The following is a 15,158-nucleotide window of genomic DNA, read 5'->3' as shown; positions in this document are numbered from 1 at the left end:
TGTCGACAGTGTAACTTGCCTTGGGAAGGTCCCTCGTTCACACAGGGACAACCTGTCTGTGGGTTAAAGAACAGTGCTCCTCCCTTTGAGTCAGACATCCCTCGTTGTCCTTTCCTGACTCAGGGATGCATGTTGTGCAGGAGGGCTGTGTTTGGAATTGGGTGAAACTCTGGGCACCTCTTCAGATTCCCCTCTTTATACAGTGGATGGACGGCCGGAGGGGCCTCTCAGTCATGTTATCCGTTCTAGATACCAGAGAGTAAAGAGATCCCTGGTTCTGCTGATGATCCATTAGAATTCCACCCCCTCCCCACCCCCCTTCAGATCCATGAGAAGGAAGAGGAAGAGTTCAACGAGAAGAGTGAACACGATTCTGGTATCAATGAGGAGCCTCTACTCACAGCAGATCAGGTACGAATATTTCTCTTGGTTCTCGGGACTTTTTGTTCTCTGGCTCAAGAAAAAGTTTAAGTACACATACTTGTCACATCTTTTTATTTTATTTTAATTTTTTTAAAGTTTATTTATTTTTGAGAGAGAGGGAGTGAGCAGGGAGGGGCAGAGAGAGAGGAGAGAGAGAATCCCAAGCAGGCTTCATGCTGTTAGTACAGAGCCCGATGTGGGGCTTGAACTCACGAGCTGTGAGATCACCACCTGAGCTGAAACCAAGAGTTGAACGCTTAACCGACTGAGCCACCCAGGTGCCCCTTGTCACATCCATTTAAGGCAGAAGAAAGATATATGGTCTAGTGTGGCTGTGTTGATGACTCGGCGCATCTGTGATAAGGGATTTCATTTCTCTTTATGCCTTAGTTTACCCACCTGCGGTAAATAGGAACATAATTCCTGACCCTTGGGTTGGGCGGGGCTCATGTTTGATTACGTCCAGAGACAGGCCCAGTGTTGACTGGCTTCACTTCTTGCTAAGCCTCTGCATGCAATCCCATTAAGAGTCAAGACACTTAAATAAGGGTCCTAAATCCCTGTTCCTGCAAAGATAGAAGTGGCAGATGAGGCTTTTGTTTGATGGGTATTTTCTCATATTTCACAGAATACTCAAAATGTTGAGCCTTACAAAGGGACTCTTTTTTTTTTTTTAATGTTTATTTACTTTGGAATGAGAGAGAGAGAGAGACAGAGTACAGAGGGGGAGGGCAGAGAGAGGGAGACACAGAATCTGAAGCAGGTTCTAGGCTCTGAGCTGTCAGCACAGAGCCCGACGTGGGGCTCAAACTCACAAACCATGAGATCATGACCTGAGCCGAAGTCAGATGCTTAACCGACTGAGCCACCCAGGCACCCCCCAAAAGGACTCTTAATATGCAGTTGAGTCTTTGTTTAAAAAAAAAAATGTAGTGTTTGACATTTGATTGAATTAGTTATATTTTGGCTTTAGTCACTTATTACTTCAGGGGAATAATCTTGGGTCTTTGGATTCTTTTTTCAACTTTTTAGTCAACAAATATTTATGGGTGACTTTTTTGAGCAGGTGCCATACAAGTTTTTCACAAAGTAGTTCCACCAAAAAACTCCACCAGGAGCCTTTGGTGCCAGACAGTGCTTTTTGGTGAAAGGAACTCTGTGGTAAAAAGGTGGGATTATAAACAGATGAGGTCCAAGAGATTGAAGGGAGCTGGATAAAAAGAGAATAGGGGCCAACAGTTATTCTTGTGAATGGTAAGAGAAATACGATTCAGTGATCCAAAGTCAAGGACAAGTAGTCTGAGAGACGAGAAACTGAGCCATAAAATTTTAAAGGGGGTTTGTCATTTGCTTGCATTTTATAAGTGGCTCTCGGCAAAGACTAAGTATTCCCTAAATTGGCTGAGTGGAGTTGAGAAGTTGTGGGGATAAAATAGAAATTATTCTCAAGGAGGGCACCCTAAGTCCCCTTGTCCTTGGTCCAGCTGACATGCAGAAACCTGCTTCAGGGACCACAGTCCAGTAGCCTGGAGCCTCAATCCATCCCAGAATCGACAGACAAATGTATAAAAATGCCCTATTGTGACAAGACCCATCTGTAGACGCCTTTCAGACCTTCTTTGTTCCATTTTCTTTATGTGTAAACCATTAACAGACGAATCAGTCCTATGGCAATCCTCTCATTCAGCCCTCTGCTGGGCCCTGTTAACAGTCTAGATTACAGCTGGTTCCCTATCTATTTTCTGCTCTCCGGACCCTACCTGCCCTTTTGTTATTTTGTCATCCTGTTTCATACTTGTGTCTGGGCAGCCTAGTTCCTGTCCAGGTGAATTCTGGAGAAATTTTCTCGGTGTGAAAAAGCCTCCCTGTTTTGAGCTGTTCTAGGAACAGCAGAAGCACCGTGACAGTTAATGGACTCGGTTTTGTGCTAAAGTTGGTTGGATAAAGTATTTCCTCACTTAGAAATAAAATGCTCAGCAGATTGAAGTAAATGTTCCCTTCCAGGCAGCTTTGCTTTGTTTCCCGAAAGAGGAGTTTATCTCCAATAAAGCACTCATCTAAATGGTGTTCTTGGAAGCGATTTCACATTAAAGTGTGCTTTACATTAAAGAAAGAGTGTATGTAAGACTTTGGTCAGATCTATTTTTATTATTATTCAATATGTATTAAATAACGATACCGCTTTGGGAATTTCACAGGCAGCAAATTAGAAACTTCCTTAACCGATCAAAATTTGAGCCAGCCTGTCCTTCCAGCAGAGAACAGAGTTAGCACTCTCTTGTGTACCTTCTTTAGGTCATTGAGGAGATTGAAGAAATGATGCAGAATTCCCCAGACCCTGAGGAAGAAGAGGAGGTTCTGGAAGAGGAGGATGAGGGAGAAACCTCCTCCCAGGCTGACTCTGTCCTCCTTCAGGAGATGCAGGCCTTGACCCAGACCTTCAACAACAACTGGTCCTATGAAGGTGAGGGCCCTGGAGGGTGGGCTTGCCAAGGAGAAAGACCATTCTGGGCCAGGCCCTGGGCACATGCTTCACATGTAGCTAATAGAACCTCAAATCGAGGAGGCTGGTGGCACCTTTCTTACTGGGCATCAGGAGAGAAGTTAGCCTTTTTGGTGGGGAGGTGGAGAAGAGTCAGTTAAACAAAATAAAAAATGGCAAAACTAACCAAAGAATAAGACCAAAGCAGAAAAAGGAGAAGAAATCTGAGCCCACTATCCAAAGTGATGCTACTGTAAAATCAATGAAAAAGGTAGTAATAATGATAGCTGATATTTTTGGGAGAGCTTTCTATGTGCCAGACCCTGTTCTAAGAATTTCTGTGCATAATCTCATTTCCTCCCCACGCCAACTCCATTAGGATCGAGGTAATTGAGTATCCTGAGAGGTTAAGTGACTTGTTTGATGCCACTGTGGGGGAAATATAATTAAAAACAAAATCTCCTCCTCACCCAGAAAACCGTTCCACAGAGGAGAAGAGAGAAAGAGGACAATTTTATTATTGAATAAGCGTTAAGCCAGAATGGGGTGCACATCACAGGCAGAAAGAAATCCTACTCTCGTCTACAGCTAAGTGGATACAACCCATTACATTAAATAGGTTTTGCAATCTGGAGTCAGGCGACTAGTTAGGCTCCTGTCATCTTCCTTGGTGATTACTTTTCAAAGCTGTGACTCCTAGGGGGTTGGGAAAACATTCCTGAGTCCTAAGACGGGCAAGAGGCTTATTTAGCCATTAAAATGATTGGCATCTCTCTGCAAAGGACCCAGGAAGCCATTCTCAAAGAAAAGTCAGGTAAAGGAGAGAGAAAGTCTCTTCCCTTATTTTCAACAGGGAGAGTCAAGGCTCTAATTTTTTATTTGTATCTGCCCTTACACTACATGCAGGTCACGAGGGGTGGAGCCCGTATGTGAAGCCAGGCAGGTTGATTCCAGAATCTGTACTCTTAATCTGGGTTAGCTCTCTGATACAGGTTTGTAGTAATTATAGTCACACAAAGAAAAAGGCGGATGAGGCGTGAAATGGAAACATGTAACACAGTGAAGGCACAATTGGGTATAAAAGTCATCGGTCTGGAGGGGTAAGGGTACCCATGCTGCAGGAGGGGCCGAGGAGATCTGCATGCAGGCTGGTGGGGACTTGGAAACACAAGAGGGAGAAGGTGGGCCGGGCAGGTGTAAAGTTCCAAACATGGTAAAAATTGAGGCCTGATCTGAAGAACTGTGTCCTGAAAATGAAACTCTGCAGCCCTAAAGAGTAGAGGCCAGGGGATGGCCAATGCAGAAGGAATGTGCTGGGAATGATGGGGCAGACTTGGCTGCCTTCAAGCCGTTCTCAGCCACACAAAGGCCCCAAACACAGCGGCATTCAGCGCAAGACTCCCAAAAACAGCTGAAGTGCAGAGTGAAATGGCAAATGCAGAAGGAGGAGGCAGCTCCAAAGAGCAGAAGAAATGGGGAAGGTGAACCAAGGCAGCAGACACATAGGCCAGAGCAGAAACAGGGAAGTAAAATGGATTCTGGGGCCGAAACAAAAGATCTCAGAAACGGACAATTTGAAACGATGCCTCCCTCCTCCCCTCCACAATCGATTTTATTTTATTTTATTTTTTTAATTTACATCCCAGTTAGTTAGCATATAGTGCAACAGTGATTTCAGAAGTAGATTCCTTGATGCCCCTTACCTATTTAGCCCAACCCCCATCCCACAACCCCTCCAGGAACCCCCTGTTTGTTCTCCACATTCAAGAGTCTCTTAATGTTTTCCCTCTCCCTGTTTTTATATTATTTTTGCTTCCCTTCCCTTGTGTTCATCTGTTCTGTGTCTTAAAGTCCTCCTATGAGTGAAGTCATATGATATTTGTCTTTCTCTGACTAATTTTGCTTAGCATGATACCCTCCAGTTCCATCCACGTAGTTGCAAGTGGCAAGATTTCATTCTTTTTGATTGCCGAGTAATACTCCATTGTATATATATCCCACATCTTCTTTATCCATTTCATCCATCGATGGACATTTGGGTTCTTTCCATACTTTGGCTATTGTCGATAGTGCTTCTGTAAACATTGGGGTGCATGTGCCCCTTCGAAACAGAGCACCTGCTTATATCCCTTGGATAAATGCCTAGTAGTACAATTGCTGGGTCATAGGGTAGTTCTATTTTTAATTTTTTGAGGAACCTCCATACTGTTTTCCAGAGAGGCTGCACCAGTTTGCATTCCCATACAATCGATTTTAAATGAAGAAATCTTAGCGGACAAGAATTTAAGATAAAGTTATCTGTATCCCTTTATCTCAGGTTCCCTTTCCTTTTCTCTGATGGCAGACTCTGTGCCAACCAGCCAGGGTTCATTTTTCAGTGTGTTGACATTTCCCATGTTCCTGGATATCTGCACTCGCTGCCGGACAGGACTGGAGGGGTGAAGAGGGCATCAGGTCACTGCGCTTATTTTGCTGTCCGGCTATATCTTTTATTTATTATTTATTTATTTTGAGAGAAAGAGAGAGAGAGAGAGCATACGCAAGGAAGGGGCAGGGAGAGAGGGAGAGATTGAGAATCTCAAGCAGGCTCCGTGCTGCCAGCACAGAGCCCGATGCAGGGCTCCAACTCATGGAACTGTGAGATCGTGACCTGAGCCAAAACCAAGAGTCGGTCACTTAACCTACTGAGCCACCCAGGCGCCCCTCTCCCCCTGATTCTTGACCCATTTTACACTTGCAGTATTATAGAAATAGAGAATAAGTAGGAACAGGAACACAGGATCAAAACGGCACATGTCTGTCCATGTGCATTTTTGTGGACAGAGTCCACAGGCTTCCTGGGGGGCTATTTCTTCTTCCTCTTTTGTGTCCCTGAAAGGGGTGTTCATTCTGGCTGTCGGCATATGGGTCCCTCCCTTCCTGGCAGCCCCTCAATTCCCAGTCCTATAAGGGGTTGGCAGGGGTCCCCTCTGGAGAGGCAGACCCACCTCAAGCAGCAGCAGCCCCGGGAGCCTCCCCGTCGGGCTCTGGCTCAGATGCAGCTGTCACCTGCGGGATGGCCTCTCCCTGCAGGCCTGAGGCACATGTCTGGGTCGGAGCTGACCGAGCTGCTGGACCAGGTGGAGGGCGCCATCCGGGACTTCTCGGAGGAGCTGGTGCAACAGCTGGCCCGCCGGGACGAGCTGGAGTTTGAAAAGGAAGTGAAGAACTCCTTCATCACGGTGCTGATTGAGGTTCAGAACAAGCAGAAGGAGCAGCGGGAGCTGATGAAGAAGAGGCGGAAAGAGAAAGGCCTGAGTCTGCAGAGCAGCCGGATAGAGAAGGGAAACCAGATGCCTCTCAAGGTACGCAGACCCCCAGGGGGAGGACCCGGTGTGTCCGGGCCCCGGATCCTCGCCGTGTCAGGTCCCAGTACCGACCCTGTGCAGGACCCGTAAGCAGCGACTGTGAGCAGGACCCCTGGCAGACAGTGGGGCTGTAAAGAGGCAGAAGACACCCCTGTCTCCTTTACTCCCCCAGAGGATCCCGGTCCAGCTGAGGGAGGCGGGACGCAGACATCGGAAAATACTTGCATATGGCATGTGTTCACTTAGGCAAGACCTTAGAAAGAGGGGTGACAGTGTTTAGTATTGATTGGCATTGTGCCCTGGGACTCAGGGTCAGAATCCCTGCTATTCGTCCTGACTTACCTCTTTAGGATGTCAGTAGGGGTGTTTCAGGATTGAAAATTATGACTCCTTACTGTCATATTAACAGGATTCTCCAGACCTGTGGTTCTTGATGAAGGAAGCTCAGGAGAAATCATCCAAGATTTTTCAAAATACCTTGGCCTAGGCTCTATCCCAGACCCATTGAATGGGTCCTAGGCTTGTGCCTTTTGGGAAAAGCTTCCCAGTGAAGGCCAGTAGCTTTACATCCGCCCTTCCCAGTGGCTGGACATTTTGTTTTCCTCCTTAAGACGCTTGCGTCATCATCCGCCCCAGGTGTCCCATCCTGCTTCATTCTTCCCTTTGCTCATGGAGGGGAAGTGAGGAGTGGAGGGGGAAGTGAGGAAGCGAGGGGAGCACAGGGGGCCTGTTGCCCTGAGGGACAAAGATGAGAGTCTCTGAGACTCTACGATTGGTTCTTGCAAAGCTCAGGCTTAAATTTTGGCCTGTCCCTTAGCCTTGGTGTTATCTGGGACACGGTGGTCGTGGGTGGGTCTGGGTAGTTTAGGGAGGGCACCGAGGTCCCTGGAGGCGAGGACTGCGGAGCTGGAAGCGTTTGTTCTTGAGCCCCCCTCCTCTTCACAGCGCTTCAGCATGGAAGGCATCTCCAACATTCTGCAGAGTGGCATCCGCCAGACGTTTGGCTCCTCAGGAACGGACAAGCAGGTACAAGCAATTCCCTTGCTCCCAGCTTTCCTCCTGGACTCTTGCAACTTGGTGATTCCCTGGGATTATCCTGGGACTTGGGCAAGGTGCGGGGGGATGCGGGGGTGGGGTTCTTCACATTTTCTTCCTTTCTTAAGGAGGAACGGCCAGTGTCTTTTAAAAGGGGAACCATTTTTGAGCTGTTGCCAGGCCCTCAGGTACAAAGATGGGTACGTCCTGGTCCCTGCCCTCGCGAGGTGTGTAATCTGATTGAAAGGGCACGTGCATACACAGAGGAGATTGAGATGGTAGAATAAGAGCACGTAACTGCTTGTGTGTATGTTTGACACATTTGTAGCTGAATCCTCAGGGTTAGAATTCTAGCACTGCGGCGTGGGAAGAGATTTTAGGAATATCTAACTCAGGCGCCTCACTTTGCAGCCGTGAGAGCTAAGGCCCAGAGACGTTAGGTATTCTCCCAAGGCCACACCGCTAGGCGCAGAACCAAGACCAAAATACAGGTCTGCAGCTCTTCTCACTCAGTCCCCCAGACTCCCCCACAACCTTCAGGGTCTCTCTGGTGCTGCCTTCTCCAACATCCCACCGGCCCAAGGTGATCTTGTTGTAGAAGCACCTCGTATCCAGCAGAGGGAGCAAACCCGACATCCAAGACCAAGGGCGGGGTTGAGGTTCTCTCCCCTGTCATTTTCGACAAAAGGGAGACTGTTCGTTTTCAAATTGCTCTGCGAAGGATGAGAAAATATAACCCCCCTCTAAAATGTTCTCCGCTCTCAGCCTCTGCTCACCGGGATTCCTAAATAACCCAAAGCTTCTAGCGTCAGAAGAATGCATTAGATGGAATAGAAGGCTAATATGGTAAAGTCTTACTTTCAGAGACCGCCCCCAACGATGGGGACAGGGTCCTGACGCAGGGGTTGCACAGTGTCATGGGTGTTGCCGAGAGTGTCTGATTCGGCGGAGCGCGTTTGTTAGAGAAAAGCGCAATCCCCGTGAGAATTGTCGACTCCTCTTCCCAGCAGAGGGACCATACTTGAGTCTCAAGCCCTGTGTGCCCTGTTTGTCTTGTAGTATCTGAACACCGTCATCCCTTATGAGAAGAAAGCCTTGCCGCCGTCAGTGGAAGATCTCCAGATGCTGACAAACAGTGAGTTCCTCTCGTCCTCAGTGAGATGGGCTGCTCGTTTTCCGCCCTCCCTTCCCTGTGAGCATCACCCCTGGTGCCTCAGGCCTGTGGTTTCCCTGAGAACAGCAGCCTTAGATGGGTCAGAATGTGCCCCATATCGCTGTGTCACTTCCCCCTACACAGGGGCAAAACTAAAATACTCTGCAGTGGTACCCAGAGCTGTCTTCTTTGTTTAACTTTCTTTTAACGTTTATTTCCTTGGGAGAGAGAGAGTGAGAGAGAGAGAGAGAGAAAATGAGCAGGGGAGGGACAGAGAAAGAGGGAGACACAGAATCCAAAGCAGGCTCCAGGTTCTGAGCTGGCAGCACACAGCCCGACGCGGGCCTCGGACCCACGAACCGTGAGATCATGACCTGAGCCAAGTGGGATGCTCAACCGACCCAGCCATCCAGGCACCCCTAATTTTTTTAAGGTTTATTTTATCTTTGAGAGAGAAACAGAGCACAAGTTGGAGAGAGCCGGCGAGGGAGACACGGAATCTGAAGCGGGTTCCAGGCTCTGAACACAGAGTCAATGCTGGGCTTGAACCCACAAACTGTGAGATCATAACTTGAACCGCAGTCGAGATCATGACCTCAGCCAAAGTCGGACACTTAACCGACTGAGCCACCCAGACACCCCTGGAGTGGTCTTGTTTTTCCTCTGCTTCCTTGTAAAGGGCAGAGACTTGCCAGGAAAGAATGAGCTGGTGAAAGAGGTTGGGGGCTGGGTGAGGGCAGTGCTGGTGCGCAGGGACTTTCTGGGGCTCACCCAGCAGTGCTCAAAGCCTTGCATTCTCTGCCTTTCCTGTTCTCTTGTGAGCAACTTGAGGTTACTTTGTCCTACTTTGTGGCCCCGAAGAGGGGAGCTTGGTCTATGGGACTGGCTTAGTTTTTAAATTATTACTATTAAAAAAATTTTTTTTTAATGTTTATTTATTTTTGAGAGAAAGAGAGAGAGAGACAGAGAGAATGAGCGGGGGAGGGGGAGAGAGAGAGAGAGAGAGAGGGAGACACAGAATCCGAAGCAGGCTCCAGGCTCTGAGCTGTCAGCACGGAGCCAACACAGGGCTGGAACTCAGGAACCACGAGATCATGACCTGAGCCAAAGTCAGACTCTAAACCGACTGAGCCACCCAGGTGCTCCAGGACTGGCTGCATTTTTAAGGAGAAGCAAGGTTTCTTGGGTGGCGGGGTGGGTGAGCCTGACTAGAAAGAACAGTTTTTCCTTTCAGGAAATGACTGCCTCCTCTCCTTTGCTTTGACTCTATTTTCAAATATTAATAAACATTCTGAGCTGCGGGAGAAACCACCGTGTGATAAAGAGCCTTCCGTAGGCAAAATCTCCTTACGTACACCAGACACTGCAACCCCCGAAGGGCTGAGGGCACACGGTGTCAGCCTGATGCTTTTCGAAAGAGAAAAGTCCGGGACTGAGATGGGGTGTCAGGCTCGGTGAATCACAAGAATGTCTATCTCCCTGGCAACCGTGCACGGCACTGAGTGACATACTAACCAGGCCGCCCAGCCCAGTGTCACCCTGCTTCAGAGGCAATGGCCCAGCGTCATCGGGCCAGACCGGTGCAGGGCTATTTGATACCCCAGGGAAGGGGAAGAGAAGTTTCTCCTGTTCAGATGAGGAAGGAAGATGCCCGCTGGGCCCCCTGCTGCTACAAAACGTGACCCAACAGTTTCATGTTTATCAATTGGGCGAACTGAAGCAGGCGGTTCTGGTGAACGGAAACCCTGCCCACACCCATGGATCCTTGAGAATTCGGAATTTTAAATTCAAAGTACATTGGCTTCCTCTTCCCTCATCTTAAACTCCTTTATTTGCATAAATATGCACTAAGATTTTTTTTTAAAGGGAGCTGACAGAAATGAACTGACATTTATAAGTTGTTTGTGTTTTCACAAGCAGTAAGCACTTGGAAAATAATTTGGACAAATTACGCAGGTTGATGTATGTAAAGTACTCTATCATATTTTTTTTTTTAAAGGAAGAGCTATAAATTTATTACAGATACCCATTCAGGAATTCAGTGTGAAATTTTTTCATTTTAATTAAGATACAGTGGGTTTTATTTACATGTTTCAAGTTTGCTTGAAAAATTTTAATTGGAGTGTTTCCATCATTTAGAACAGTTCGGAAACACAGGAAAGTGAACAAAAGAAAATAAATAATTCATTGTCCCCTCTACTGTGGGTACTATTTTGGTGTTTTCAGCCATAATATTTTATGTCTTCTCCATATAGTTGGGATGATACTGGCTATAAAATTTTGTATCATGATTTTAGTTCTATCAGTTAACATTTGGTTAACGTTCTTTTTATGGCTCTCTCTCCCATCATGTGGGTCCACCACATTCCAATATTTTATTCCTTTTAAAAGAAAAAACTGCCATCTTTCCTGAATGCGAATTCCACTGCAGGTTATAAAAGCTCTATTTTTTTTTTTTTTTTTTTTTTTTTTTTGTGGCAAATCCTCATATGGATTGTGAACATCTCCTCTTTCCTCCTGAACCCAAAGACACAGGCCCAAGACCAGCTCTTGGGGACCGGATGACGCACTTACATTTCAGATTTGGGCAATGAACTCAGACACATACTGGCTGAGCGCAACAATTTCATTTGTAAAGCTGTCTTCTTGGTGCAGCATTTAGTCTGCCCGTATTCGGTTGTAAATTACCTCCAGCCGGTCCGGTTGACACGGATACATGCCTAAAACTACAGAAGAAATAAAAGAAAGGAACACCTGGAGAGCCCTCAGGTTCAGGCTCTTTCTTTTCTCCGGCCGGACCTGTCCACTGACTCACACCCCCGCTCCCGATTTTTGAAATCCAAGTTTCATGACCCTGCCTCCACGGCATAGATACACTATGGTTTATTTAAAGAATCTGTTGATGAAGAATCTGGTTGGTGGGATCCCTGCTCCCCTCATTCCATGATATTATAAACAAAGTCCAGCAACGTTCTTGAAGGATTTGCTCCAAAGCTGACTTCCACAGGATGAATTATGAATATAGAAAGTTTTACCTAGTGCAATGACAGAAAAGACTATTGTAAAAAATCTCTAAAAAGCCTTTATTTGCTCATAACTTCCCTATTGTGTGCCTTATACGTGTGAAAATCGTGAAGTGTCTCGAGAACTTTAAGAGCTCCCTGAGGGTCCATAATTCCTTTGCATTTCCACAAATTCTGGCACTGTACCGGGCATGAAATAGAAAAATAAGATTTGTGAAAGTAAGTTCATTTGTTGTTAATAAATTGGAATAATAATCTATTATCGTAATTAGGGAAATTTTTCTAATATCTGTTTACACGGATAGAACGTCTTTAAAGAATTTTATTGGTGATTCGATAATGGGGATGACTGTTATTCTTGACATTAGATTGCATCTGAAGGTGGGTTCTTTTTAAAATTGCTTTATTTATGTTTATGCTTATTAAAGATATATACTTAGGAAATAATGTGGAGATGATAGATGGGAAAAAAACCCCACATATAAGATAAAAGAAAATAAAATCACTGACAGGCCCCTCTGACTCTTTCGATGTATTCTCTCCTTTGTCAGTATGTTGAGTGCTGATTCTTGACAGAAGCTTCTAGCTTTTGCTCAATACTCAATGAATGTCTGGTTTCCTTGAATCATTTCTCACTTGGGGTTGTTGGACTGTCTGGCCGCAGAAGTGAGCTTCATGCCCTGATGGCATCTCGGCTCATCTCTCTCTCTCTCCTTCCCCAGTTCTCTTTGCCATGAAGGAGGATAATGAGAAGGTGCCCACTTTGCTAACGGACTACATTTTAAAAGGTAAGAGCTGTCCCCAGGCCTCCTAGAGCAGGTCCCCTCCTTCCCAGGTCCCCTCCCCCAGGCCTCCCACTGAAGGCCTGGAGTCCTCTCTGCAGCCTTCCCAGAGTGACCCCTCCTGCCAGGACCTCACAGGGCCAGGGGCCGCTGGTAGACGATTGTGAGGCCCTGGCAGGGACAGGATTTTGTCTTTGCATGTTGCCAGGAGGCCGGAGAAGGAGATGCCTTTGCCTTGGAGTCACCAGAGCGACTCCACATTAGGGCAGCCAGACCATCACAAGACTGAAAGTTCTGTGGAGTTCGGGCTATTTCTTTGGGAAAAACAGAGCCGGGGGTACCTTTACTAGGTTTCAGCTGTTTGAAGTCATGATTAGCTACATCGTTTCCTAAATTTTGTTTTATCTTTTTCAACGTTTTTTTTTTTTTTTTATTTATTTTTGGGACAGAGAGAGACAGAGCATGAACGGGAGAGGGGCAGAGAGAGAGGGAGACACAGAATCGGAAACAGGCTCCAGGCTCCGAGCCATCAGCCCAGAGCCTGACGCGGGGCTCGAACTCACGGACCGCGAGATCGTGACCTGGCTGAAGTCGGACGCTTAACCGACTGCGCCACCCAGGCGCCCCTTGTTTTATCTTTTATTAAGGAAGCTTTTAACACATATAAGAGTGACTGGTATAATGAACTCTCATGTTCTCAACATCCTGTTTCAGTAATTGTTGACTCATGGCTAATCTTTTTTCATTTATACCCCTACCCAGCTTCTCCTCTCCATATTATTTCGAGGCAAATCCTAATCATCATTTTTTAAATCTATAAATATTTCAGTGTACATTTCTAAAACATAAGGACTCTTAAAATTTTTTTTTATGTTTATTCTTGAGAGAGAGAGAGAGAGAGCGCGCGAGAGCGCGTGTGCTTGTGCGTGAGTGGGGGAGGGGCAGAGAGAGGGAGACAGAAAATCTGAAGCAGGCTCCAGGCTCTGAGCTGCCAGCATAGAAACCAACTCGGGGCTCGAACTCACAAACTGTAAGATCATGACCTGAGCCAAAGTTGGACACTCAACTGACTGAGCCACACGGGTGCTCCTAAAACATAAGGACTCCTAAAACATAAGGACTCTTAAAACATAACCACAAGGGGTTCCTGGGTGGTTTAGTTGGTTGAGTATCTGACTCTTGATTTCGGCTTAGGTCATGATCTCATGGTTTGTGGATCAAGCCCCACGTCAGGCTCTATGCTGACAGAATCCCTGCTAGGGGTTCCCTCTGTCTCCCTCTCTCTCTGCCCCTCCCCTGTGTGTGTTCTCTTTCTCTCTCTCAAAATAAAATAAACTTAAAAAAACCATAACCACAATATTGTTATCATAACTAGAAAAATACAAACTGTCTTAAAATCATTGACTACCCACTTAGTGCTCAGATTTCCCTGTAATATTTTTGTTCAGTCTGTTTGAATCAGGACCTAATGAGAGTCCATACACTGCAATTGGATAATATGTGTCTTAAGTCTCTTTTAATATATATAGATTCCTCTTTCTTTTCTCTTGTTCCTTGAAGTTTATTTCTTGGAGAAACCACATGATTTGCCCCCTACAATTTCCTCATTTTGGCTTCTGCTAGTTAGTTGTGTCCCCATGGTTTAATTTAATAAATTATTTTTTGTTTTTAATAATTTTAAAATATTTTAATAATCATTTCTTTCATTTTTTGTATTTCCTGTTCAACTGGTAGAGCTAGAGACTTGATCAGACTCAGTTTCAAAAAAAATTTTTTTTTTTTTTAATTTTTTTTTTTCAACGTTTTTTTAAATTTATTTTTGGGACAGAGAGAGACAGAGCATGAACGGGGGAGGGGCAGAGAGAGAGGGAGACACAGAATCGGAAACAGGCTCCAGGCTCCGAGCCATCAGCCCAGAGCCTGACGCGGGGCTCGAACTCACGGACCGCGAGATCGTGACCTGGCTGAAGTCGGACGCTTAACCGACTGCGCCACCCAGGCGCCCCTCAAAAAAATTTTAAAGTTTATTTATTTATTTTGAAAGAGAGAGAGAGAGAGAGAGAGTATTTACATATGCTCTTGAGCCAGCGGGGGAGGGGCAGAGAGGGAAGGAGAGACAGAATCCCAAGCAGGCTCCATGCTGTCAGGACAGAGCCTGATGTGGGGCTTGATCTCACGACCATGAGATCAAAAATCAAGAGTTGGATGCTTAGCGGACTTAACCCAGGCACCCCTCATATTTTTTGATAACTGCTACAGTATCAGTGGTTGTCAACTTCTGTTAAGAGACACATATTCTCTGGTTGTCTTTCCTTTTGTGATGTTAATACCTGTATTAGCTTGCTCAGGCTGCTAAAACAAAATACTTAGCTTAAACAATAGAAATTTATTATCTCTCAGTTTTAGAGGCTAGAAGTCCACGGTCAAAGTGCCAGCAAATCCAGTTGCTAGCAAGGGCTCTCTTCTTGGCTTGTTGACAGCCACCTTCTCGCCATGTCCTCACGTGGCCTCTCTTCTGTGGGTGTGAAGAGAGAGTGTGCTGGAGCTCTCTGGTGTCTCTTACAAGGACACTAATCCTATCGGATCAGAGCCCCATCTGATGACTCATTTAACCCCATTTCCTTAGAGGCTCCATCTCCAAATACAGCTGCACTGAGGGTTAAGTCTTCGACATGTGATTATTTGGAGAAACCCAAACATTCAGGCCATAACGGTGTCCACTGTTGGTCATCATTGTCCAGATTCTTGACTTCATTAGGCTTTGCTCCATATGCACACACGGTGTTGGGTATAGTTTCCATAGGCTTCTGGATCTCAGTTAAGAACCTCTGAGTTATATTGTTTCCATAAGGATCAGAAAGATTAGTCTTAAGTTTCTGCACGAGGACTTCAGGCTAAACCTTGGGAAGAACT

The 15,158-nt window shown here is 46.1% G+C and overlaps 1 protein-coding gene across 2 annotated transcripts in view; it reads left to right on the top strand.

Moving 5' to 3' along the window:
• The window catches only part of FEZ1 (fasciculation and elongation protein zeta 1), a 44,001-nt gene that overhangs the window by 27,965 nt on the left and 878 nt on the right, over window positions 1-15,158 (top strand). The window contains exons 4-10 of one of the 2 annotated variants that reach the window (XM_042906358.1): window positions 325-411; window positions 2,719-2,887; window positions 5,978-6,249; window positions 7,198-7,278; window positions 7,416-7,487; window positions 8,347-8,422; window positions 12,186-12,251. In XM_042906358.1, the coding sequence (XP_042762292.1) occupies window positions 325-411; window positions 2,719-2,887; window positions 5,978-6,249; window positions 7,198-7,278; window positions 7,416-7,487; window positions 8,347-8,422; window positions 12,186-12,251 (823 nt within the window). The remainder of the gene's footprint in view (window positions 1-324; window positions 412-2,718; window positions 2,888-5,977; window positions 6,250-7,197; window positions 7,279-7,415; window positions 7,488-8,346; window positions 8,423-12,185; window positions 12,252-15,158) is intronic. The other variant, XM_042906359.1, reaches the window with a different exon arrangement.

Source organism: Panthera leo, chromosome D1 (assembly GCF_018350215.1).
Source record: "Panthera leo isolate Ple1 chromosome D1, P.leo_Ple1_pat1.1, whole genome shotgun sequence".
Classification (NCBI taxonomy): domain Eukaryota; kingdom Metazoa; phylum Chordata; class Mammalia; order Carnivora; family Felidae; genus Panthera; species Panthera leo.
The sequence above is the reverse complement of the archived record's forward strand: the minus strand, read 5'-3'. Positions and strand labels throughout refer to the sequence as shown.